The sequence below is a fragment of the Camelina sativa genome, chromosome 6 (genome assembly GCF_000633955.1).
Source record: "Camelina sativa cultivar DH55 chromosome 6, Cs, whole genome shotgun sequence".
NCBI classification, from domain to species: domain Eukaryota; kingdom Viridiplantae; phylum Streptophyta; class Magnoliopsida; order Brassicales; family Brassicaceae; genus Camelina; species Camelina sativa.
The window spans coordinates 24,011,811-24,034,735 of NC_025690.1; the positions used below are offsets into that span (position 1 = coordinate 24,011,811).

At 37.3% G+C, this 22,925-nt stretch overlaps 6 protein-coding genes across 7 annotated transcripts in view; 2 read left to right on the plus strand and 4 right to left on the minus strand.

The window, feature by feature from the left end:
* LOC109133443 lies at positions 296-689 on the plus strand. Its single transcript, XM_019246560.1, has one exon. The coding sequence runs from the start codon at positions 326-328 to the stop codon at positions 497-499; it is 174 nt and encodes a 57-aa protein (XP_019102105.1). The 5' UTR covers positions 296-325; the 3' UTR covers positions 500-689.
* Positions 3,262-3,798, minus strand: LOC104793270. Its single transcript, XM_010519597.2, has one exon. It carries the CDS (start codon positions 3,778-3,780, stop codon positions 3,448-3,450), a length of 333 nt encoding a protein of 110 aa, XP_010517899.1. The 5' UTR covers positions 3,781-3,798; the 3' UTR covers positions 3,262-3,447.
* Positions 5,077-9,915, plus strand: LOC104793272 (electron transfer flavoprotein-ubiquinone oxidoreductase, mitochondrial). The gene is made up of 17 exons (XM_010519599.2): positions 5,077-5,596; positions 5,707-5,783; positions 5,908-6,014; positions 6,110-6,191; positions 6,268-6,423; positions 6,516-6,590; positions 6,708-6,824; positions 6,946-7,014; positions 7,102-7,194; positions 7,384-7,486; positions 7,572-7,696; positions 7,790-7,839; positions 7,929-7,995; positions 8,112-8,191; positions 8,300-8,428; positions 9,429-9,495; positions 9,616-9,915. The coding sequence occupies exons 1-17, from the start codon at positions 5,206-5,208 to the stop codon at positions 9,697-9,699; spliced, it is 1,872 nt and encodes a 623-aa protein (XP_010517901.1). The 5' UTR covers positions 5,077-5,205; the 3' UTR covers positions 9,700-9,915.
* LOC104793271 (flowering time control protein FPA) lies at positions 9,867-15,951 on the minus strand. Its single transcript, XM_010519598.1, has 6 exons — positions 15,440-15,951; positions 13,763-14,005; positions 13,492-13,548; positions 12,588-13,399; positions 11,045-12,342; positions 9,867-10,186 (listed from the first exon to the last, which is right to left on the minus strand). Exons 1-5 carry the CDS (start codon positions 15,707-15,709, stop codon positions 11,076-11,078), a joined length of 2,649 nt encoding a protein of 882 aa, XP_010517900.1. The 5' UTR covers positions 15,710-15,951; the 3' UTR covers positions 9,867-10,186; positions 11,045-11,075.
* On the minus strand, positions 16,071-19,961 carry LOC104793273 (3beta-hydroxysteroid-dehydrogenase/decarboxylase). Its single transcript, XM_010519601.2, has 12 exons — positions 19,452-19,961; positions 19,187-19,276; positions 18,972-19,105; positions 18,706-18,876; positions 18,435-18,551; positions 18,265-18,344; positions 17,698-17,890; positions 17,508-17,610; positions 16,971-17,145; positions 16,670-16,826; positions 16,512-16,578; positions 16,071-16,403 (listed from the first exon to the last, which is right to left on the minus strand). The coding sequence occupies exons 1-12, from the start codon at positions 19,705-19,707 to the stop codon at positions 16,255-16,257; spliced, it is 1,692 nt and encodes a 563-aa protein (XP_010517903.1). The 5' UTR covers positions 19,708-19,961; the 3' UTR covers positions 16,071-16,254.
* Positions 20,278-22,925, minus strand: part of LOC104793274 (hydroxyacylglutathione hydrolase 1, mitochondrial) — a 3,675-nt gene continuing 1,027 nt past the window's right edge. Inside the window, exons 2-8 of one of the 2 annotated variants that reach the window (XM_010519603.2) lie at positions 22,251-22,433; positions 21,937-22,140; positions 21,524-21,647; positions 21,209-21,309; positions 20,784-20,858; positions 20,589-20,687; positions 20,278-20,505 (exon numbers count right to left, since the gene is read on the minus strand). In XM_010519603.2, coding sequence (XP_010517905.1) covers positions 20,359-20,505; positions 20,589-20,687; positions 20,784-20,858; positions 21,209-21,309; positions 21,524-21,647; positions 21,937-22,140; positions 22,251-22,433 — 933 coding nt within the window. In that variant the 3' untranslated portion in view covers positions 20,278-20,358. Of the gene's footprint in view, positions 20,506-20,588; positions 20,688-20,783; positions 20,865-21,208; positions 21,310-21,523; positions 21,648-21,936; positions 22,141-22,250; positions 22,434-22,925 lie in introns of both variants that reach the window. The other variant, XM_010519602.2, reaches the window with a different exon arrangement.

Sequence of the window (22,925 nt, forward strand, 5' to 3'; positions counted from 1 at the left end):
TTTTTTTTTTTTTTTTTTTTTTTTGACAACGAAATTTTTAACTTTTTATCTTTTTAATATTAGAATACGTAATAATTGTTTCTTTCTAATTTGTATATGCCAAAACCTACTAGTCATCACTTTTATTGTTTCTAAATGTATGGAACTAAAAATAAAATTGATCACTCTCAAATGCCATCCACAAAAATCATTGAACAAGTTGTCTAAATTAACAATATACTATATCTGGAAGTTTGGCTTAACATATAAATACACTAATAGTTAAAACTCATGATGAACAACCACCAAAAAAAAAAAAAAAAGGAACAAAAAGACTACGAAAAAAATGGCGTTAATTGGAATGAAAACTGCGGTTGTGTCAATGGCCATATGTCTAATGATAGTAGCAACGACTGCTACCGAAGTGGATGGGGGAATCCATATCCGACGGAGCTTAGCTGATTTTGGTGGAGGTTGTTGCAACGTGTTCATTCACACTTGTTGTTTTCCTAAACATTAACTTAATTACGTTAACATTTACTGTATAATATAATTACTTCGTAATTTTTTTCTTTATATATTTTTTTCCCCTTTTTCTGAGGCGATTTGATTAGCTTTATATAAATATTTAGATAAGTGGGTGATTGGACATAATAGTATTGATTGGCGATGTATATATGAACCAAGTGTGTTATCTTTTTTTTAGAGGATCATCATCCATCAATGTATAGTAAACGTTGTGGGAAGGATAAAACCGTCCACATATATACATTTGTATTGTCTTACATTTTCCATTACATTTTCCTTTATATGAATGAAATTATATATCATTTTGAGTTTAGATTCTAGTTCAGCTTTAAATAAAATAAAATAAAATAAACGACGATGGAATATATTTGGCCAAAATTCAAGCTAGCTACGAAGTATCCAATATATGGGTAATATAAATCTTGTGAGCATCAACCAATAGTTGTGAACATCAATGGAAATAGAAAATTTTAGTTAAAAAATAAAAATTTAAACTTCTTGTGAGCATCTGACGCAAATATACTTATACAAGAAAATGTATGAAAATCCAAGCCTGAAATAACTTGCCTAAAGTCTCCAAGTTTAATATCAACATATGGGCTACGAAACTCTCTAAATTACATCAACCAAGTTTAATCTTGCTCCTATTATGTCCAATCACGCTGCACGCAGTAAGTTTAAGTTAACCTAGCGTTATTCTTGGCTGAGTTGTATTTATTCTTGGCAGTAAGTTTAATGCTACTACTTGTTTGACCTTTGCAGTTTATACTTTTTTTTTGTCAAAGGACCTTTGCAGTTTATACTCATGATTTTACTAACCAATGTGTTGTCGTCCTCATTCTCGCTCGTGACTTTCGGAGGTAGCCTATTTTGTTGGGATACAAACAAAATCCGACATTTGAAGATTAGAAAATAAGTTTCTAATATATAAGCTAAGACTAACTCCAATTAGTATGAGGCATTTTGGGAAGAAGCCCAATAAAAAATCCGTGCGGACTTTGACACCTGGGCCCAAAGCGAACAATATCATACTAATAGGGGAATTGGCTTGGGCTTGGAAAACCCAACAATTGGTATCAGAGCCAGGTTACTTTCCCCTCAGGCTCCGGTACCCCATTGTTCTTGAAGTATTCTTGAAGCACCCTTAATCATGTCATCTTTTTGAGAGATCTTCCCACACCGAACATAGAGCTTATGTCGGTTTACCCTTACAGACCACACAACCCGGATCATGAATGGGCTATACACCAATATAGGCCAATTCATGATTTAGGCCAAATAAGCCCATATGAAGCAAACATTTACAACATATTTATTTTTATTGCTTGAGAAAAAATATAATTTGGTTTATAATCTACTGAACTCTTTAACTATCTTCTCATTAATTATTGATGATATTGTTATTTGTATTAGCAGTGTTTGTACCTGCACTCACCACAATTTTGATACTCTCGGCCGTGAGAGCCTACTCCATGCGGTCTCGTCTTTTCTTCAGGACTTGATTTGATAGGGAATTCATTTTTCTTCTTATATTTCTACGTTAGAAAATTACACTATTTTGAATCAATGATGTTTATGTTTCTTATACCAACGTTTTAAATATTTATTGATATACCGACTACATTTTATTTATCACCAAATTAAAACCATCATCATCCAGACATAATTAGAAGGCGAAGATAATAAATATGATTACCATGAAAAAAGGAGGTGAATCCAAGTTTCCAACCACTCAACTCAAAAAGCAACATAAACTGTTGCCCTCTTTTGAAATCATATTAATGTGCCCATTCTTAAAATATCCACATTTTGCGTACACCAAGTTAAATACCAAGTCATAAAATACTCCGGTACTAAAGGCATAAAATTAAGAATAAGATTCGCTCAAATACCATCCACAGGAAACATTCAATAAGCTATCTAAAATAGCAATTTACTATATTTGGGAGCTTGGTTTACCATATAAATAACACCGATAGCTACAACCATAATCATCAGTCAAAAATTCATAACAAAAAAAAAAACAAAAAAAAAAAAAATTCAAGAAAAACAAAATAAAAAAATAATAATAATGGCGTTTGAAAGGAGAAGCGCGATTGTCTCTATTGCCGTATTGGTAATGATCGTAGCAATGACCGCGACCGAGGTTGAGGGCCGCATTACTTTCGGACGGTACTTATTTGAAGGCGTAACAAACAAAGGTATCAAAGTTGATGAGGGAAGGCAATTATATGATTTCATTGGCGCAGTGAAGAGTAAATCTTGCTGCAACAAACTCATCACTTCATGTTGTAGTAGTCCTGCTCCTGCTCCACAGCCTTTTGCTCCTGCTCCGCAGCCTTCTGCTGGATTATACTAATTATATTATTACCTCCTCATTTATTCTGATTTTATGTTTTCATTTTATATAAGGAGTATTAATTAACCATATATCTAATTCAAATAACTGGACCACTAAAAATAATATTCCTAGGAGTGATGTCCACATATTGGTTTTTTTGTTTTGTTTTATGTCTTTGTTTTAGATAAAACTTTATAATTGTGGATATATAATCTGTCCACATATTTGTATTTTTCTTTTTGTTTTATCTTTTGGGTGAAAATGTAATTTTATATCTAAATAAGACATACATTTTCTTGGATAATCAAGTATTGGGTATCCTTATTATGTGAATTTCGGGAGCATTAATTCATAGTGGTCATGAAATCAATGGATCACCAAAATATAGATTTCTGATTACATATTATACCGCGTACACAATAACAGTAAGTTTATATATTCAAACCTTAATTCACTCGACAAAGTCTCCAACTTGAATCTGAATGTGGGATACACGAAACACGTACGTATGTGTAAATGAAATCAAATATTTACATGTAAATGTACGAAAGAGCGACATCGATAGAATACTTTAGGGTAAGATTAATTACTTCATGAAATTATCTAGGTGCCCCCACGCAAGAAGTAAAAAATCCAACACTACGAATGAAGCAAGAGTAGAAGCCAAGTTTTGTCCTCAAAACTCTAATCGCAAAACGTCTCTTGGTCGTACCTTGACGCACTTCGGAAACCCACCGCTCGGCGGACTCGTTGATTCCTTTCATTGACTTCCTTAGCTTCTCTTTAAAACCGAAACTCTCTGATCCCATCAAGTCGTAGCTTGCCAACACCACCCGTCTTCCGTCCCGATAACATTTCTGAGAGTAGCGTTCTCTCTGGTCATTATGCGGCAGCGTTACATAAGCGTACATGTACGTTTGTTCCGGCATCATAAATATAACTCAAAATGTAGCGTGTGTATAGTCATCTCCTCTATGTTACTACGTCTATATATACGTACAAGAGAGGGAGAGTTGGGTGAGATTTTGGTTGAACAATTATGAAATATTGCGTTTGATAGTGGTTGGTGACTGTGTTGCACCAAATAAGGAATCTCATGTGTTATTTGGTCTTACGCATCATGTGACCATATTGCATATACGTCGCTATGTAATTTTAAAATTGGTTAGAAAAATCTTAAAATTCTGATTAATATACGTCACCATCAGTTGCATATTTTACCGCAAAAATATCTATATTAACATTTTTGAAGTACATTTTGGGTTATGCCATTTTACTTTTGTTTATTTAAAAAGTTATTTACAACATTAACCCTTAAATTTTTTTTAAAACTAACATTACTACAGATTTTATTTCCTAAATATTTTACATTTCATTCCAACTAAATAAATAATAGTAATCAATATGGAAATAGAAACTATCATATATTTAACCATACATTCTATTGTGTTTTAAAGATATTCTATATCTGAATCATTCGCAAACAAAGAAAACAACAATTTGATTTCCATTTTGTTTTCCAAAAACTGTGAGATTTGATTATTAACTAAGAAAAACTTCGATTGACGTTTATTTAGATATTATAATTAACATATATAAATTTAATAAAAAATTTAATTATTAAGAATATGTAAAATTAAAAAGTTTAAAATACTATATAATGTGGTTATATAGTAAATGAGTTATAAAGAGGACACGTTGAAATTAATAAAATATTATTAAATTTGTGTTAATACGGGTTAAATCCTCATTTAATTATTTATCAACACTACTAATATTAGAATATTTGACATAAAATCAAATTAATTTAACTAAGATTGTGTAAAATAATTAAATCATTAGGAAAAATGTGACTTAATCAGTTTATGTATTTAGATCCTTTATTTTTTTGTTATAATAACTAAAATCAAAATAGAATCTCAAACAGTAAACAAAACAAACTAAATATAACAAACAAATGGTTGTATTGCAGGTTAAAAAAATAATATAAATATTTATCCACACAACAATCGAAAAATTTAGTTATTTCTCTATTTACAAAATATCCAATATTTAACAAATAGATACAACATAAATATAAATTATAATAAAAGTTATATGTCCGCGGTGCAAAATCTAGTTACATTAATATTTGTTATAAAAAAACATTATATTAATACAGAATTATTGCATAAACCATGTCCCAAAAATAATAGTCAATTTCCTTTTTTAATGTTATATTTTAGATAAAAGAGATGAATGAAAGAGGCTGCCACATCTATCGCCGAGTCAGTTCGAAGCTTTTGTTAATGTCTTCTTGTTAATCCTTTCCTCCTCGATCATCCTCATCCTAGTTTACTCAGTAGTGATCCATCATCATGCATAGATTCCTTGTAAAGCTCTCTTCTTCGAATCAATTCAGAAGCTTTAAGAATCACCGTCTGCTTCTCCCTTTATTACCTTCTTCAAAACCTTTTACCTCATCATCCTCTGTGTCGTCGTCACCTCCGAGGCAATCGAATCGATCTGGGTATCCATATTCCGTCGAGTTGTTTCGAAAAATTTCACCTTTAAGCTCAAATTCGAGGACTTTAGGAGTGAATGGGAGGAGTATCAGCAGTGAAGCGGGAAGAGAGTCAATAGAGTACGATGTTCTGATTGTTGGAGCTGGACCGGCCGGTTTATCTGCTGCTATACGATTGAAACAACTGTCTCAGGAGAAGAACGTTGATCTCTCTGTTTGCGTCGTTGAGAAAGGAGCAGAAGTAGGTCAGTTTCCTACTCTCTCTCTCTCTCTCTCTCTCTTTCTCAAAAAAGTATTGATTTTTCTATTCTCTTTTAGCTCTCTGTAATTTTGTTGTGAAATTTCATATTTGTAGGAGGACATATCATATCTGGAAATGTTTTTGAACCTGTGGCATTAGATGAACTTCTTCCACATTGGAGACAAGAACATGTTTGACCCTCTCTCTCTCTCTTAGTCTTTACTTAGTCTTGTATGCTCCTTGTTTAAGAACTAAGAAGAAACCAAAATGTAATTATTCAGATTTTTTGTTGTTTTATGATATGTATGTTTGTAGACACCCATTGAGATCCCTGCTTCATCTGATAAGTTCTGGTTTTTGACGAAAGATCGTGCAATTTCACTTCCTTCTCCGTTTGATAACAAGGGAAACTACGTTATTAGGTATGTGTAAGAGAGAAACGATTATTACTCTTTTATGTCCATTGTTAAAAGTTTCATTTGAGATGTTTGGTATTTGGTGGTGCTTGTGTATATAGTTTGAGTCAACTGGTGCGTTGGCTAGGAGGAAAAGCTGAGGAGCTTGGAACTGAGATTTATCCTGGCTTTTCTGCTAGTGAGGTAATTTTGTGCTTCTACTTGTGTTTAGAGTCTTGAATACAATTGATGTTTTTTCATAGTAAACGTTCCTTTTCAGGTCTTATATGATGCAAGTGATAAACTTGTTGGGATTGCAACCAAAGATATGGGTATATCCAAAGATGGTTCCAAGAAGGAGAATTTCCAGCCAGGCGTTGACATAAAAGGGCGAGTTACACTATTTGCAGAGGGATGCAGAGGATCATTGTCCGAGGTCAGAAGAACCGTTTTGATTATAAGGATACACACACGATTTGCCTGCATCTACTTCTGATGCTAACCAAGTTCTTACTCTCATATGTGCAGAGAATCATTAAAAAGTATAAATTAAGAGAGGAGGTTAATGCTCAGCATCAGACATATGCTTTGGGAATTAAGGAGGTTTCCACTTCTATCCTTGATTAGTTTTAACTCGAATTCAGATTTTACGTAACAGTTTCTCTGTGTAAACTGTTGGCCATATGTCATTTTTAATTGCTGATACTTTTAGTATAACAGGTTTGGGAGATACATGAAAGCAAGCATAACCCCGGGGAAGTTGTTCACACATTGGGTTGGCCCTTAGAACCCAAAACTTATGGAGGTTCATTCTTGTACCACATGAACGACAGGCAGGTAACTCATCTCTCCCTTCGAAGATTCTTTAATACGGTTGAGAAAATATTGTCTTAATCAATTACAAAACTTATCTTTCAATTTTGGTAGCTGAGTTTGAGTTTTCTTTTCAACCAAACAGGTTGCCCTTGGCTTGGTTGTTGCCTTGAATTACCACAACCCTTTTCTGAATCCGTATGAGGAATTTCAGGTATGTCAATTACAATGAATACCTTTCTAATAAGGTAATTCAAAATTGAGAAGTTTGATGAGCAATATCATTTTATCCTCCAAACAGAAACTCAAACACCATCCTGCCATTAAACGCATCTTGGAAGGCGGTACTGTGCTTCAGTATGGAGCTCGTACTTTAAATGAAGGTGGTTTTCAGGTGAGTTGAAACTTACTCCCTTAGATACTGCTGCCTTGATTCTTTGAAATCAGTACAATTCTCATTTTTGGTATAGCCATTTTCTACATAGTTTAGTTTTATTGACTGGAAAATAAGATTTCTAGATAGCATCGTGAATTTGTTTGGCATTTTATAACATATTTGAACTTGATGCTAGTAAAATTTCAGTCCATTCCCTATCCAGTTTTTCCTGGAGGAGCAATAATTGGATGTTCAGCTGGTTTTCTCAATGTACCCAAGATTAAGGGAACGCATACAGCAATGAAATCAGGTCACAATCAATCTTTGGTAAAATACGTTTTTTTTTCATTGTCCCATCACAGAATTCTCATCTTAATGTCATCAACATCTTACAGGAATGTTAGCAGCAGAGGCTGCATTTGGTGTACTTCATGAAGGTATAAACATGAACACATACTGGGACAACTTGAAGGATTCATGGGTGTGGAAGGAGCTCTACGCAGCTCGAAACTACCGTCCTGTACGTAATATCATGAACATATACCAGCGCATGTTGTTTTCTGTCTAATTCATCTTTCCTGGAAGATAAGATCGTAATCTCTAATCCTTGCAGGCATTCGAGTATGGGCTACTCCCTGGCATGGCCGTGAGTGCTATGGAACAGTAAGACCCGGCCTTGATTCTCCTTTTTGCAGTGTTTGTATGATCATTTCTTTTTGCTATAAGTGAACTATTTATGTTTGATTATGCAGCTATGTACTGAAAGGAAAGGTCCCTTACACGCTCAAGCACGGGAAAGCTGACCACGAAGCAACAAATGTAAGTATTACAAGCACTTGAATAAACCTTACCTATATCAACTGTAATTAGATCGTCCACTGAACACACTGAAAATGAGAAAAACACAACTAATGTCGTGCTACATTTTAATGCAGCATGCTCGGAAATGCACACCAATTGAGTATCCAAAGCCAGATGGTGTTTTTTCATTTGATGTGCCAACTTCGTTATACAGGTTTGTTCCATGACACAAACTCCAATATATTTACAATGTAAAAGTACTCCTCCTATGGTATTTACTAGTGGTTGCATCTTGAATGTTGAATGATGATGACGATAACAGGAGTAATACCAATCATGATCATGATCAACCATCTCATTTGCGCTTGAGGGATCCCAAGATTCCAGAAAAGGTAAACTTTCCAGAGTATGCTGCACCAGAGTCACGATACTGCCCAGCCCGTGTTTACGAGTAATAACTCACTTACTCTCTCCGCTCTATCTCTCCATATGAAATTTGATCAATAGAGTAACTTACTGAAACAAGATACTCATCATGGTTTGTATGTTGATTCTAAACTTAAAAAAGATATGTGGAAGATGAAGAGGGAAAGCCGAAACTGCAGATCAACGCTCAAAACTGTTTGCACTGCAAGNTGTTTTCTGTCTAATTCATCTTTCCTGGAAGATAAGATCGTAATCTCTAATCCTTGCAGGCATTCGAGTATGGGCTACTCCCTGGCATGGCCGTGAGTGCTATGGAACAGTAAGACCCGGCCTTGATTCTCCTTTTTGCAGTGTTTGTATGATCATTTCTTTTTGCTATAAGTGAACTATTTATGTTTGATTATGCAGCTATGTACTGAAAGGAAAGGTCCCTTACACGCTCAAGCACGGGAAAGCTGACCACGAAGCAACAAATGTAAGTATTACAAGCACTTGAATAAACCTTACCTATATCAACTGTAATTAGATCGTCCACTGAACACACTGAAAATGAGAAAAACACAACTAATGTCGTGCTACATTTTAATGCAGCATGCTCGGAAATGCACACCAATTGAGTATCCAAAGCCAGATGGTGTTTTTTCATTTGATGTGCCAACTTCGTTATACAGGTTTGTTCCATGACACAAACTCCAATATATTTACAATGTAAAAGTACTCCTCCTATGGTATTTACTAGTGGTTGCATCTTGAATGTTGAATGATGATGACGATAACAGGAGTAATACCAATCATGATCATGATCAACCATCTCATTTGCGCTTGAGGGATCCCAAGATTCCAGAAAAGGTAAACTTTCCAGAGTATGCTGCACCAGAGTCACGATACTGCCCAGCCCGTGTTTACGAGTAATAACTCACTTACTCTCTCCGCTCTATCTCTCCATATGAAATTTGATCAATAGAGTAACTTACTGAAACAAGATACTCATCATGGTTTGTATGTTGATTCTAAACTTAAAAAAGATATGTGGAAGATGAAGAGGGAAAGCCGAAACTGCAGATCAACGCTCAAAACTGTTTGCACTGCAAGGTATGCATCACTCATTGACTTTAAGTACTTTTTGTTAAATCGTGTGTATTCATGTTACTCCATTGATTTTGGAGAAGTTTAAATCGTTATTTTGATTATTTTTAAAAAAATATGTGAAAGGCATGTGACATCAAAGATCCTAAGCAAAACATAGAGTGGACGGTGCCTGAAGGAGGTGGAGGCCCTGCTTATTCCCTCATGTAGTCTCCAAAATTTAACAAACTTCTCACTTTTACCATAAATGAGACTCAACAAAAACTTATTTGTCTGAGTTTTTTTTTATACAGTAAATAAATGTACGTAAGCTTTAGTGTTTTGTTTGTTTGTTTGTAAACTTTCACATGATACTAATGGGCATACGAGAAAGTAGATGTAAAACTTGGGTTCTCCATTGGAATATCATCAACAATTTTGACATAATGTCGAGGATTTGTTTTATAAGAGCAACAAAAATAAACTATTTAGGAAAAGAAAAGAAAAGACAATCTAAAAATCACAGTCAAATTTATACAGCCTTTCTTTTATCTAAAGAAAGAAAAACGATGATGAGCTAAAGAGCACCAAGCCTTCATTTTTTTTTCTGCGTCTGTAAGGACTTTTTATAGACTTTGTTCGTACACTTCTTTCTATAGCACAAACGCCTCTCTCTTGGTCACGCAAGTTTTACCGCTTTTAGCTCTCAAACCACCACCTACACAGTTTCAAAACAGGTATGAGTTAATGACACGGCTTCTCTAAGCTTCCTTCCTCCAATATAATTCAGTTTTCTCTATGATCATAAAAAGGCAAATCACACGATTGAATCTGTTATTTTCTCCTTGGTAATTTAGGAGGTTTGGTAAACGATAAGAGTATATATGTATCATCAGATTGTTCATCTGAGTTTTTCTCGGACAGGATTTTCAAGTCTATCAAATTGGCTTTCTGCAATCAGGTAATCTTTGTATGCTCTTTAATGACCGCAGTTAAGATTCTCTGTCTCTTATCTTTTGTATTAAAGGAGAGTTTTGCAAGCTGAAGCACAGTTTGTTATATTTCTATACAAGCAATTAGAACTCCTAATCATCAAAAAGTATATTCTTATCACATTTACGAAATTTACAAATCCAAGGTATGCTAGTAACCAACCATTTACACACACATACACACTCCATCGTAGCTCCACAAAAACAAAGGGGATTCAATAAAAAGCAAAATTTACATGTCATAAGAAGAATACCAAATTAGATGTTATATGTATACCATTAGGCTGGATTCATGGAAGAAGCAAAGAAAGAACCAACAAAGTAGGCAGCCACAATGACAATGCAAGCAACAGATAAAAAATGTATTTTCAACAAAGCAATCCTACGTTTTTCTCACAAAAGTTCATGTACCCTCTATAAAAATGTAGACTAAAATGCTTCAGCTTTGACACAGATAACTCTACAGAAATGCAAGAGATAAACAGGGAGCACATGCTTTTATCATATGCCAAGAAAGGATCAGACAAGTATTTCAATCATTCAACTCAGTGATCAAACAAAGGGTGCAGATAGAGATGATTTACCTTAAGGATTACGATGGCGGGTGGAGCTAGTTCAAGGCCCCTGTCCAGCCGGAGTACCTGAAGACTGTTGCTGCTGCTTCTGCTGTATCTGGAGAAGAAGGTTTGCGGCAAACTGTAGTGTTGACTGGTATCTCTGGTTCTTATCCACCTCCCCATCCGTTGTACCTTGACCAACCCCAGAGAGCAAAGGCTGCAACTGTGGCGTTTGGCTTTGTGTCTCTAAGTTTGCCTTGTCAGCTGGTGGTTGCATAGCAGCTTGGAATTGGGAAGGATTTATGTTATGCGCCAGATTTGTTGTAACGGCATGATAATTAGCTTGCTGATAGCTTGGAAGACCATAATTTTGGTTGGGCATGGAAGCTTCTGGTTGGTAATGCTGTGTCATGGGCTGAGAAACAGCCTGATTTGACGAACCCTGTGTGTACATGGCATAATTATTATGAGGCATATTTGGTAACGGAGACAGCTGAGGCATGTTAACAGATTGGCCTTGGTATTGCACGTTGCCATGGACCATTCCGCTAGAGTAGTTGGGGTTGTTTGAAGCTGCTGGGTAACGCAGAGGGGGAGGGGGAGGAGGAGGTAGTTGCCCGGCTGGAGTGTATTGATTTCCATATTGTTGGAATGACTGATTTGACGGTGCTTCTCCATTGTACAGTCCATTGGATTGAGTAACTGTGGAAACAACTGTTGAATTGCCTGACAAAGGTTGGTGACTCTCGGGGGCAGTAGGTTGAGAAGTTGCAGGGAGAAAAGATGCCAGAGTCGCTAAAAGCTCCGGAGTTAAACTAACCCCAGCTTGAGGCGCTGCATTGTTAGGTATTCTGAGAGGCTCGCTAACGGATGGTTTTGAAGGAGCTGTCAAATGTTCTGGTGCACCCATGTTGTAATTTTCCCTAGGAGGATATAAACTGTGACTGGCATTGGCAGGTGAATCCCGGGCTTGATCCATATAAGGCAGAGGATTGTACTGAGTTTCATGTCTGTATGATGCTGCAACAGGAACAGCTGGCGGAGGCAACTTGAGAACAACACCATAAAGCCGTTCTGGACCAGACACTTTGAGTACATCAGTTAAGAAATCTGATGGAGGCACCAAGAATAACGTTGTTCCATCATCTAATTTGGCAACACCTGCCCGATTTTTTGAGCCAAGGTAGCGGAGAAATTCAGTGTAAGACGCAAAATCTTCTTGCCTGTTTGGTAAGAAGAAAACGATTTCAAATCCAATGGCTTCGGTGTAATGTTTGGCGAGCATATCCAAACCAGTTCTTGCTGAACAATTGATGACCTCAGGGCTGTAAATCAATTTAAAATACAACCAAAGTCAGTAATTGAAGGAAACGTCATCAGTTAAATCATAAATGCATTAGCACCACGTAAATCAAGACATCTCAGAAACTATACAAGCAATAGTCAATCCTACAATTTACTACCTAAAATAATGACCTCTAACTTCCATCAAGAATGTAAAGAAAATATATGGATCTCTGTAAAAGAATGAAAACATTAGAAGGGTTTAAATACTGTAAAGGGTACTCACAGTTTAGTTTCAATCCCTTTTCCAATAGGTACACAACGAGCACAACAGACAGGAGTGCCCCCCTTGGCAATCATTCCTCTCCACATGTCAGAATCAGAGTGACCACGGATAGGCCTAGCAGCAACTGAGCCACGTCCATATGACCTCTCATCTACACCCATTGGAGTAAAACCGTCCACCGATCCATCTCTTTTGGTTCGTTTACTTTCCCTGTCCAACTGAGCAGGATCATATCCTTCCCAAGAACCAGGGTTTGACCTTGTACCTTGCGCAGGAGATGGGAGGATTCCAGATCCTGTTGGAGATGGGAGTATTCCGGTTCCATTTGGAGATGGCCTCCTCCAGTTTGGCTCCTTGCCTACAACATCGTTGTATTCTGAACCATTATAAGAACGCTCATTGCTACCTCTGAAGGGCCTCATAGACCCAGGAATTCCAGTAGAATGAGGAGAAGCTACAAATGACGGGTCATTGTTGAACATATCTGGCCTTGACCGTTTCACACCAGAGTAAAAACTAGTATCATCTTGCTGAGGAGGCAGCTCATCGTTTGAGTACATAATTGTGATTCTCTGATCCCTGTATAACCTCCCCTGTAGCTCTTCCTTGGCACGGCGAGCTTCTTCCGCGCTTCTAAACTCCACAAGTGAAAAATGCATTGATGGGTAACTTTTAATCCTCTCGATCTCACCAAAGAGTATCATTGCATTGTGTAGCACTTGCTCATCTATCTGAAGAGTAGGAGGGTACACAACCCGCAGAACCTTACTTGGCTGGACATCTCCTTTACCATCTTCATATGAGTGAGGATACTGTAAGAATATACCAAAAATGTCAAAGCCAATTAACCTACACAAATCACCATTAACAAGAAACATACTATATTTCAACTTTTACGACTAACCTGAGGTTTCTGATTCATATTCCCATTCCTGTTATCATAGGAGCCAGCCCATTGTTCCTAAAGATAAAGAAAAAGTAACTTGATTTCAATAAAAACGATGCGCAGACACTATTATGGAATATGAAATGGTGCTACAAAGCTGTAGGAATTCACTAGAAAAACAGTTGATTCGAGTAAATACTGCTCCTAGGTGCACAAGACAGAGCTCAGCGCTAAAAGTCTGATGCAATTTATTAAAGTAAACAGAAATAAATGTCACAAGGGTACTTACTTTTCTTGGCGCTTGTGAGCGAAGAAAATCAACCCGCAAATAGCTACCACCCATTCGCTTTCCATTCATGCTCTTAGCCTGTAAAGCATCATCCATCTCATAATAATCAATGAAAGCTGTCTTGCGTTCTCTAAGAAACCTAAAATCCTCGATCTTCCCAAACTTGCTGAACTCTTCCTCCAGCTCATCCTTGGAGACACTCGGGCTGATTCCACCCACCCAAAGACTCTTACAAGGTTTTGCCTGCAACAAGAAAAGGCGCATACATAAGAAGGTGATATAATATTACCCAGATAGGTTGCAGAGAATAGAGCTTCAAACATCAAGGAAATTAAACACACAAAAATTAACTCATATTCCAACTACATTATGATACCAATTGATATCAATTGCTATCCTAAACTAACAACATCATCTTCCTCTATCAATCAGTGTTAACAGTTCATCTAGACAAAACACACATATGGTCTGCAAGAGAAGAACGTCGATCTCAAAGCTGGCAAGACATTAACGTTCTCGGCAAAGCAATCTTGTCTTTATTGTTGCCTTCGTCCCAAACAAACCAAACCCTGGACACTCCATTGAATACTTAAAGCCGGGAGAGATTGAAATTGGAGTCTGCTTGCAAATGAATCTTTTTCTTGATCACTGCAGATATACCAATCCCAGAATGGTCGTGAAGAACTCAACTCCTTGAGGAACAAAACTGGGAAAGCCTAGATTGTACGTAGGGCAAGGATTGATGAGCACGTTTTGTTCTTCGTTTCAAAAATAAAAGCTTCTCTTTCACCATGAGACGATCATCTACTACGTAACTGATTGGTAGAGTTAGCCAAATTAACAACCACATAATTTGTCTTTACTGTAGCATCCAGGATAAGCAAGCCCTACACTCCTCCATAACTGATATGGTTTTGTGCCACTCATACCAAGGAAATTGAACGAAACGTTGCCAGTTATTGATATCTCGAGTACCCCCCCCCCCCCCCCCCCCNNNCCCCCCCCCCCCGCGTAGACAAGTTTCTCCACACGGTTTGGTTTTTGCAGGAAACAGAACTTTAAAAACTCCCAATTTCTAATCTGTTTGGCTGATGATCGATGATTAACTAGCTTCCAAATTTTTCACCTTTCGAAATTCCGCAATTCATTCACACTCAAATCTGTGAGATTCAACAACTGGAGCGAACCTGAAATCACACACTGCTAAACGCGGATACAAGTCTGAAGATAACGCTAATGATACCGAAGACGACAATTGAATCATCAACCTTTGCATAACGGCGAGAAGAATGTGTTTGATGTATTCTTTTGCAACTCATTCGATATAAGAGTAATCATATACATGATTTGACATCAAATTCTTCACACGTATAAGATCTCTTTGTGGTTTCGCTTGGCGCGAGTTTGATTAGACGGTTGTCGTAGAATAAAACCAAACTAATTTGAGAAATTGCGTTTGCTCTTTTTTTTTTTAAAGATCGGATCAGGTTAAATAAATCTAGGTTTGGACTTCGATTTTTGTGCGAGGAGAAACCAGATTCAACACAAAAATAAACTTTTAAGTAAACAAGCAACACCAAAGTTATGTGAACCTCCTGGACTATGAATTCGCAAAAACAGTATAATAATCGTTGACAAAAGACAATCAAAGTTAGAGAGCAATAGATAAGAACAAACCGGTCGTGCGAATTCGATCTTAATCTGACTTCCGTTCAAATCAGCTCCTTGAAGAGCCTCTTTCGCAGCCACGGCTTCCTCCACATGTCTGTAGTATACAAACGCGAACCCACGCGAAGAATACGCCGTGATTCTATCGATATCGCCGTATCTTCCAAACAACTCGGTCAGATCTGAGTCTGTCGTTTCGATCGTAAGGCTACCGACCCAAAGGTTATTAGATTTGAAACCCGAATCATCGGGTCTGATTGGCTTCATGGCTAACGCCATCGTTGATTTGGTTTCAGTTGGCGATAATCCTCAAGGATCCCAAAGAATTCGAATCCTTCTGAATTGATGATTGTTTTTTACCTTTGGGGATATTGAGATTTCGATTATCCACGAGAGACGAATTGAACGATGAAGCAGTATATGTGAGAGATTTGAGTTTTAAAATCCAACCAGCAACACAGAGGAGAAGAGAGAACCCTAGATAAGAGTTTGAAGACGAAGAGAGAGAGAGAGAGAGAGAGAAAGATAGAAGAGAGGCCAGAAGGTAACGAAGCGGCGGGTTTTAAAGGGCATACATAGATGATAACTTTTCCTTTATTTTATTTTATTATTATTTTCTTTTTGGAATTCGAAACGAAACGATGCGTTTTCATGTTGTCATGGGCAAATTGGTAAATAATCGTAATTATGTATTATATCCCTCTCACTCTTAATTAAGATTACATTCCGAAATATAGCAAACTGTTTGTACAAAAGACATCTCTAATAACTGCAATTAGTCTCTGGAACTGTTGTTGGTGTTCGTTTAGTGGACTTTGGAAGCTTCACAAGAACATTGGCTTAGCCGAAGCATCAGAAACAGGCACCATCCTTTTAACAACTGTTAAGCATTCGACGAAGATCCTGGCTAGGTAATAGAGCTCAAGCTCGTATTGCTCGTAGATGAAGAACGCAGTGAACGAGAACGACATCACTGTTCAGCAAAGCGTTCAGACAATGTTATGGACAGGAAATTTTATGGATAATGATGTTTTTTTAATCATGATTATAAAGTGTGAAAACAAAAGTTTTGGTCAAGTACCTGTGAAAAGAAATGCTGCCAATGAACGAGATAAGATCAGTTTGAGGAGATATAGGGATCCTGCAATCTGTTTTTTGGTTTCAGGAAACGAGAGAAATGAGTTTACTTCCATGTTTGCTGGGCATTGGATAAGTGTGTAGAGAGTAGTAGAATTGTACCTTGAAGAACTTGATCCAGTCTCCTCCTCTGCTTAGGGATTTAAAACGGCCAACTCCGTGGTTCCACACAACTACGACATCTTTGCTAAAATCTCTCACAGCTGACTCCGAGATCTCAAATCTCCACGGGGGTATTTTCTTGACTTGAAACCCCAAACTGTCAAAATAAGCAATTATATCACTTACTGCATATAGATTTCACAAGAGAAGCATATATACATGGATGCATCACCAAAATTGTGGTGTCACAAAATAAGTTTACTATCCTCTATAGTGCTTAACTTTCGGAATTAATACTTACATTTTTGACGGCACAAAAGCAAGTCCATAGAGAGCAACAGCAAACAGAAACAGGAGTTGGGCTGCAGATGAAGTAAATGTCTTTCCAGAAAAGAAGAACCAGTAATATAACAAGTTGAGGAAAACAAAAGACACGAATGTTTTCTTCTCATTTCTCCACAGCAAGATGTCTGCAACTGCATGAGAACATAGATGAAAAGTCAAGTCAATTTAAACAAATTAAGATTAAACGCTTGCATTGACCCATAGTTTGTTTATATGTGCATGACATAAAGTTGGAACTCGTATAAAATCGCATGGTCTGGAAGCAGGGGTAAATGGATCAAGTAGATACTTCAGCATGTTTTAGACATCTAGAAGCAAGAAATCTAAATTAAGAATAGAGATAGATTCTTTCCAGGTTTAGCCTTATTAACATGCATCATCATACCCATAGCTAAATGAGACACAGACTTAAAGCAATATAACTGAATAATTAGCCAAGAACAACACTTTCAAAGGGCATTATTATAATTGTTAGTAGCGAGATGGTTCTAACCTTTACCACAACCAAGAAGCTGATCTGCAGTAGATTGAATGATCGTGTCATCAGACTTCTCAAGATCCCGAGAGAACCACTGAACCGTTGATGCAATACCATCCTACAATCCAACAAGAGCTAATGAATCCAAGGAAGCTTTCAACCAGCTGAATATGATAAAAACAAATAAAATCCTATTTTAACTCACTTCAAGTGTCACAACAGGTGTGTAACCAAGATGCTTCTTAGCTGCATTGCAGTTAAAAGTTCTCATTGATGAAGCTAACAGAGCATACTGATGAGCTGTGTCATAATTACTCCCAAGGCCCTCCTTTTCGTGTGTCCATTTGAGAAGTGAGAAAACAAACAAAACCAGCCGAACAGGAAGTTTAATAGATGGTCTGCAATTGACGAGAAGAAAAATATCAAAACAAGTAAACCAGAAAGTTGGGTCTAAGGATCTGAAACTTATCAAAATGATCAATATTTAGATATTAGGAGACGGAAACATGTACAAGATAGTAGCTATCCAAAAAAACAACATAATATGGCCGTACTCGAAACAGTTCCACTAGATAAGGTAGTTCATGACATCTATCCTTAGAAAAATACTAAGAATGCAGATGATTTAAGAAGGGAACATTCAGGGTAGGTTCATAAATTCTGAGGGACCTTCGACCATGCCGCAGCAGACACCGGATAATCAGGAAACAGCAAGAGAAAGGAGTTCACAACAAGTTTCATTATATCAAAAACTGATTGGATGCTCATTTACCTTGGGTATCCCAGACCTTCAACAATGTGGCTTACAAAGTCCAAAAATCTGACCGGCTTGAGGTTTGTGATAAAAAAGTCCTACATATAGTCGGCACAGAACAACTTCATCAAATATATTAGTCATGCGTTTCAGGAGTGATTTGGTAGATACATATGCCTCAGAGTTACCTTTCCAGCCACATACTCCATCCGTAAATCTAATGCTTCTGCGGCGCATATATGTGCATGAGAAACGTTCTCAGAGTAAGTGAAATCAGACATATTTTCACCACTCCCGATTATAAACTGAAATTTTAAAAGAACAAGACAGTCATTCTCCAAACAAAAGAAATCCAAAAACACATTAAGCTCATGGAATCTCTTATTCCAACGGGAAAACTACCCAGGTATCGTTAGATAATAAACATAACTCAATAATGTGATGACATAATAATAAGACCTTTGCATATCCGGACTTGGCTAGATTCACAAGGAAAGGTACAAACTCCGTGTCACCAGGTCCAAAAACAATGCTAGAGCGAAGTGCACAAGTTAAGAGACCATCACGGGTGTTAGCAAATTTGATCAAAGCTTCCGCTTGAGCGTTAAAGTCTGTCAACATGGATTGGAACTGCAACAGAATCGAAGCAAAACAGTTAAACAGATATCATCTCTGAACAGGAGCAAAAAGAAAAAACCAACAAAATAATCATCCTCAGGGATTACCTTCAAAGGACGTCTCAAGGATTCATCACCATCATGTATAGGTTGGGAACAATCAAAAACAACATCAGCAGTACTGTTGTAGATAAGTTTTCTGACTCCAGACTCACGACAGGCAGAAATCACATTTCTTGTACCTATCAGGGGGTCGACGATTAACCACCCAAGGTTAAACTAATAAAATGGTAAACCATCTTGAAGTGAGCAAGAACTTTTACCTTGAACAATAACCTTGTAGCAGTCAAAGTAATCAAGGGAACGCAAATCAGTAGCTCCCATGTAAAATACAACACAGGAACCCTCAGTAACTGCAAAGAACAAACAACTATATGAGGTGACCATCACATCCCAACATCTAAAACACCAAAACTCAAATCATAACCCAAAAAATCTCAAACATCAAAAAAATTCTCCCACAGTATGTTCTCAGATACCAAACACCGATCTGTCCAGCATTCATACAAAGAGAAATAAGAAGCAAACCTTTAACGATCTGAGGTTTATCACGAACATCGACGGAGTGATAAGAAGCGCGGCCGGAGGAGAGAGCATCCACAAGGACCGAATCGGATTCGTCAAGATGGAGAGTGTGAGCGGAATCAGCGACTCGGACTGTCCAGCTTCCGAGGCGAAGCAATCTAGAGACAAGCGATCGACCAATGAACCCTCGGCCGCCAAGGACGACACATGTCTTGAGGTTGAGATGAGAATCGCCATGGACGGAATCTTCTCCCTCCATTGTTATCGCCGAATAAAACAAACCCCAAGCTCTATTCGCTTTTTTCGATAAATCGAAAACGCGCGAGTCAACTCAGCGGAAAAGGTCCAGCCGAGTTAGATCAGTGCACACAAAGCTGAATTCAGTACTACTAATGTTAAAAGGGGTTGCTTGGCGGGCAGATCATATGCTTGCAACCTCTCTCCACTCGCGAAACCTTTTAGCGTTTCCATTTTTATTCTTCCGCTATGTAATACTGACACTTTTTCGCATAAATTCTATTGAATTGGACTTTAATATATTGAATACTTTTTGTTGTTAAGTATTTTTGTTGACAAGCAATAGACGCACGGTTGCGTTTTCACGTTTGGTGAACCAACTCCATCAATCCACCAAACTAATGATTTCCATAGTTAAGAAATTTGGTAAAGCTTTTGAAGAGAGAACTAAAACGTATACACTTGTGTGCTGAAGCATCATTACACTTGAAATCTCATAATTTAATAAATGAGCAACTAAATATATAGATTTTTTTTTTTTTTTCTGTTTTGAATACAGATTCAAATGGATAACTGAAGAAAGCCCAAAACATATAATAACATATTGATTTTTTTGCGGCTGATGATGATTTGCAAATTTTCTATACAAATTAAGAAACATGCCCAAGTTTTTTCAGAAACGGTCTCTGGCTCTTTGTATACGACGCAGTGCTTCAGCTTCTGTTGCTGAGTCCGGAATGCTTAATGATTTACGGATATCTTTGCTGGATGTTCTGAGGAACGGGTTACATGCTTTCTCCACCTTAACAGTCGTTGGAATCTACATACAAAACCCAGTAAATGAGATCCAGAAAGACGTTTAGTGAGCTAAGAGGAGATGATAGGGAATAGGTCAGATTTTACCGATGGGAGTCCCTGGCTGCGCAGATGGGCGACTCGGGTTGCATAGGACTGAAGAGTTTCATTCTTTGGTTCTACAGATAGTGCAAACTTTAGATTGCCCTGTATCATGGAGGATATATAGATAGTTTATTTCACCAAGTCGCATAGAGTTCACCAATGTGAGATAAGACAGTATTTATGTGGTTTAAAACTTACTGCTGTGTTTTCACGGCCGCAGTATATATTTGTATCATCTGGTAACGCCACGATCTTTTGAAGTGATGAAAGCATCTGAGACTTGGGCAAAAAAAAGGCGCTTTATCGTTAACAGAGGACAAAGCAGAATGAGCTTGCTTCTATGGAAGAAACTATCAAGTTAGGTTATTAGAGTACTCCCAAGTGGTCTCTCCATAAGGTCTATAAGATTTGACCCATTTAGCCCACTTTTGCCAAAAGAAACTAACCATAACAGTGCAAAGATAGAGAAGGTTGAAAAAGAAACACAATTTCAAAACCGCAAATCACTATCACAACTATTGCCACAAGAAATAACCATAGAGTGCAAGGCTACAGAGGGTTGTATATAGCTATTTTTCAGATTCACCGGTTAGGTTTTATGCCTAATTTTCAATCAATGTTACCTGCTCAGGGGTACCTTCTGAAAGGGTACCACAGGATAAGCTATATATTAGGTCTCCTGTGAATATTGTCGCTGATCCAGGAAAGTAGAAGCTTATGTGGCCTGCGTGAGAATAAGAACAATTAAGGAGCGTAAAACATGAAATGACTAGTTGTTCAACACTAGAACGATGAAAAAAAAGAGAGCAGTTACACAGTAATGTCTGGAGAATGACAAATAAGATACTAATATGTGAGCCACCAAACGTGTCTAAAGTTGGCAATACTTGACTATATATCATCGTTTGTTAAAGTAGACGTATATGGCAGCTACAAACCTTGTGTGTGGCCAGGAGTGTCAAGTATCCGGACCTCATGGCCAGCAAACATCCACTTGTCACTATCCTTCAGAAGTATGTCAATTTCAGGAATCCGATCCTTATCCGACGCTGATCCAATCACCTGTCGGCAACATACGTCACATAAAAACACTTTAGTATATATATTGGAAGTAACAACGAAAAGAACAACTAAACATAGTTGCAAAACAGAAAAGCCCACAAATCATTCTGGTTGGACTTAACACTTTACTACACCACAAAACCAAACCATTATAATGTAAAGCTCTACTACGTTTCATAGCTTTCAGAGGCAAGGAATACTTCAAGGGAACAAATGATAATAAAGAGAGTGCTAACTTGCGCAAAAAACAAGATCATACAGTTCAAAACCGACAATAGTATCCTCTTACCTTGGCGCCATACTTTCCTTTCAATTCAGCATTCCCTCCAATGTGATCATCATGATGATGAGTATTCAAAATGTAAGTTAAATTCCAGTTTTTCCTGCTCAATGCTTCTATAACAGGTCCAGCCTCAGAAGGATCAACAACTCCAACAGTGCCGGTGTCTTCATCGTGCAAAAGATAAGCATAGTTGTCCTTACTGCAGGGAACCTGAAAACATCCCCGGAAAAAAAAATAAGAAAAGCAAGCGTATGAAAATAAACAATGTTTGCACAGGGCATATAAGATACAGAAGAAAAGGACAAAGGCATACTACTAACCAGTTCGATTTTTAAAGAGGATGGCATGTTGGAAATGCTACAAAAGTGGGTAATTTTAAGGGTTTTTCTAGCTCCACGCAATGTTTTGAGTGGCATGGATAACAACCACATAACTCCGTATAATAAGCTTTTCCTGAGGCAAAGTTGTCTCAAACCAGGCCACACACAAAGCTGACCTCCAATCTGTTTCATGAATTCAATTAAAAAAAAAAAAAAAAATCATAATCCGATACAAATACTATAAGATTGTGAAATAAAAGACTAAAACACAGTTGTCACAAAGCAGACAGAATCGCCAGTTCCACCTAACCAGTCAACAGCAGATAGATAGTAATTGACCCTTATGATTGAATCAAACCTACTAGTCTTAATTTTATCAAAAGTGTGAATCAGCTCTCTACTAAGACAAACTCAATACACACAACACTAGCACCAGTTAATGGAATCTACAGAGGAAATCTCAAGCAAACAAACGAAGATCGATACAGGGAGAATCTGAATTATGAAATTTCCAGCAGAGAAATCTCATAAACAGTACCCAACACAGAACTTGAAAAAAGGGCTAAATCTCGTACCAACCATATAACTGGATCGGAATTATTAAAAAGAAAAAAAAAAGGAGCAAAGAGAGAATCAAAGAGAAGAGTAAGAAAAAAAAAAAAAAAAAAAGGGGAA

Bases quoted from the DNA above. Each gene is read 5' to 3' on its own strand.
- LOC109133443 (XM_019246560.1), top strand. From the start codon at position 326: ATGGCGTTAATTGGAATGAAAACTGCGGTTGTGTCAATGGCCATATGT.
- LOC104793270 (XM_010519597.2), bottom strand. From the start codon at position 3,780: ATGATGCCGGAACAAACGTACATGTACGCTTATGTAACGCTGCCGCAT.
- LOC104793272 (XM_010519599.2), top strand. From the start codon at position 5,206: ATGCATAGATTCCTTGTAAAGCTCTCTTCTTCGAATCAATTCAGAAGC. The intron at 6,015-6,109 runs GTATGTGTAAGA...TTGTGTATATAG, and splicing joins AAGGGAAACTACGTTATTAG to TTTGAGTCAACTGGTGCGTT. The intron at 7,996-8,111 runs GTAAGTATTACA...ATTTTAATGCAG, and splicing joins CTGACCACGAAGCAACAAAT to CATGCTCGGAAATGCACACC.
- LOC104793271 (XM_010519598.1), bottom strand. From the start codon at position 15,709: ATGGCGTTAGCCATGAAGCCAATCAGACCCGATGATTCGGGTTTCAAA. The intron at 13,549-13,762 runs GTAAGTACCCTT...CTTTATCTTTAG, and splicing joins GCTCACAAGCGCCAAGAAAA to GAACAATGGGCTGGCTCCTA. The intron at 13,400-13,491 runs GTTAGTCGTAAA...ATATTCTTACAG, and splicing joins ATATGAATCAGAAACCTCAG to TATCCTCACTCATATGAAGA.
- LOC104793273 (XM_010519601.2), bottom strand. From the start codon at position 19,707: ATGGAGGGAGAAGATTCCGTCCATGGCGATTCTCATCTCAACCTCAAG. The intron at 18,552-18,705 runs GTCTTATTATTA...TTAAAATTTCAG, and splicing joins CCAAGTCCGGATATGCAAAG to TTTATAATCGGGAGTGGTGA. The intron at 16,827-16,970 runs GTAAGTATTAAT...TTATTTTGACAG, and splicing joins GCTTTTGTGCCGTCAAAAAT to TTTGGGGTTTCAAGTCAAGA.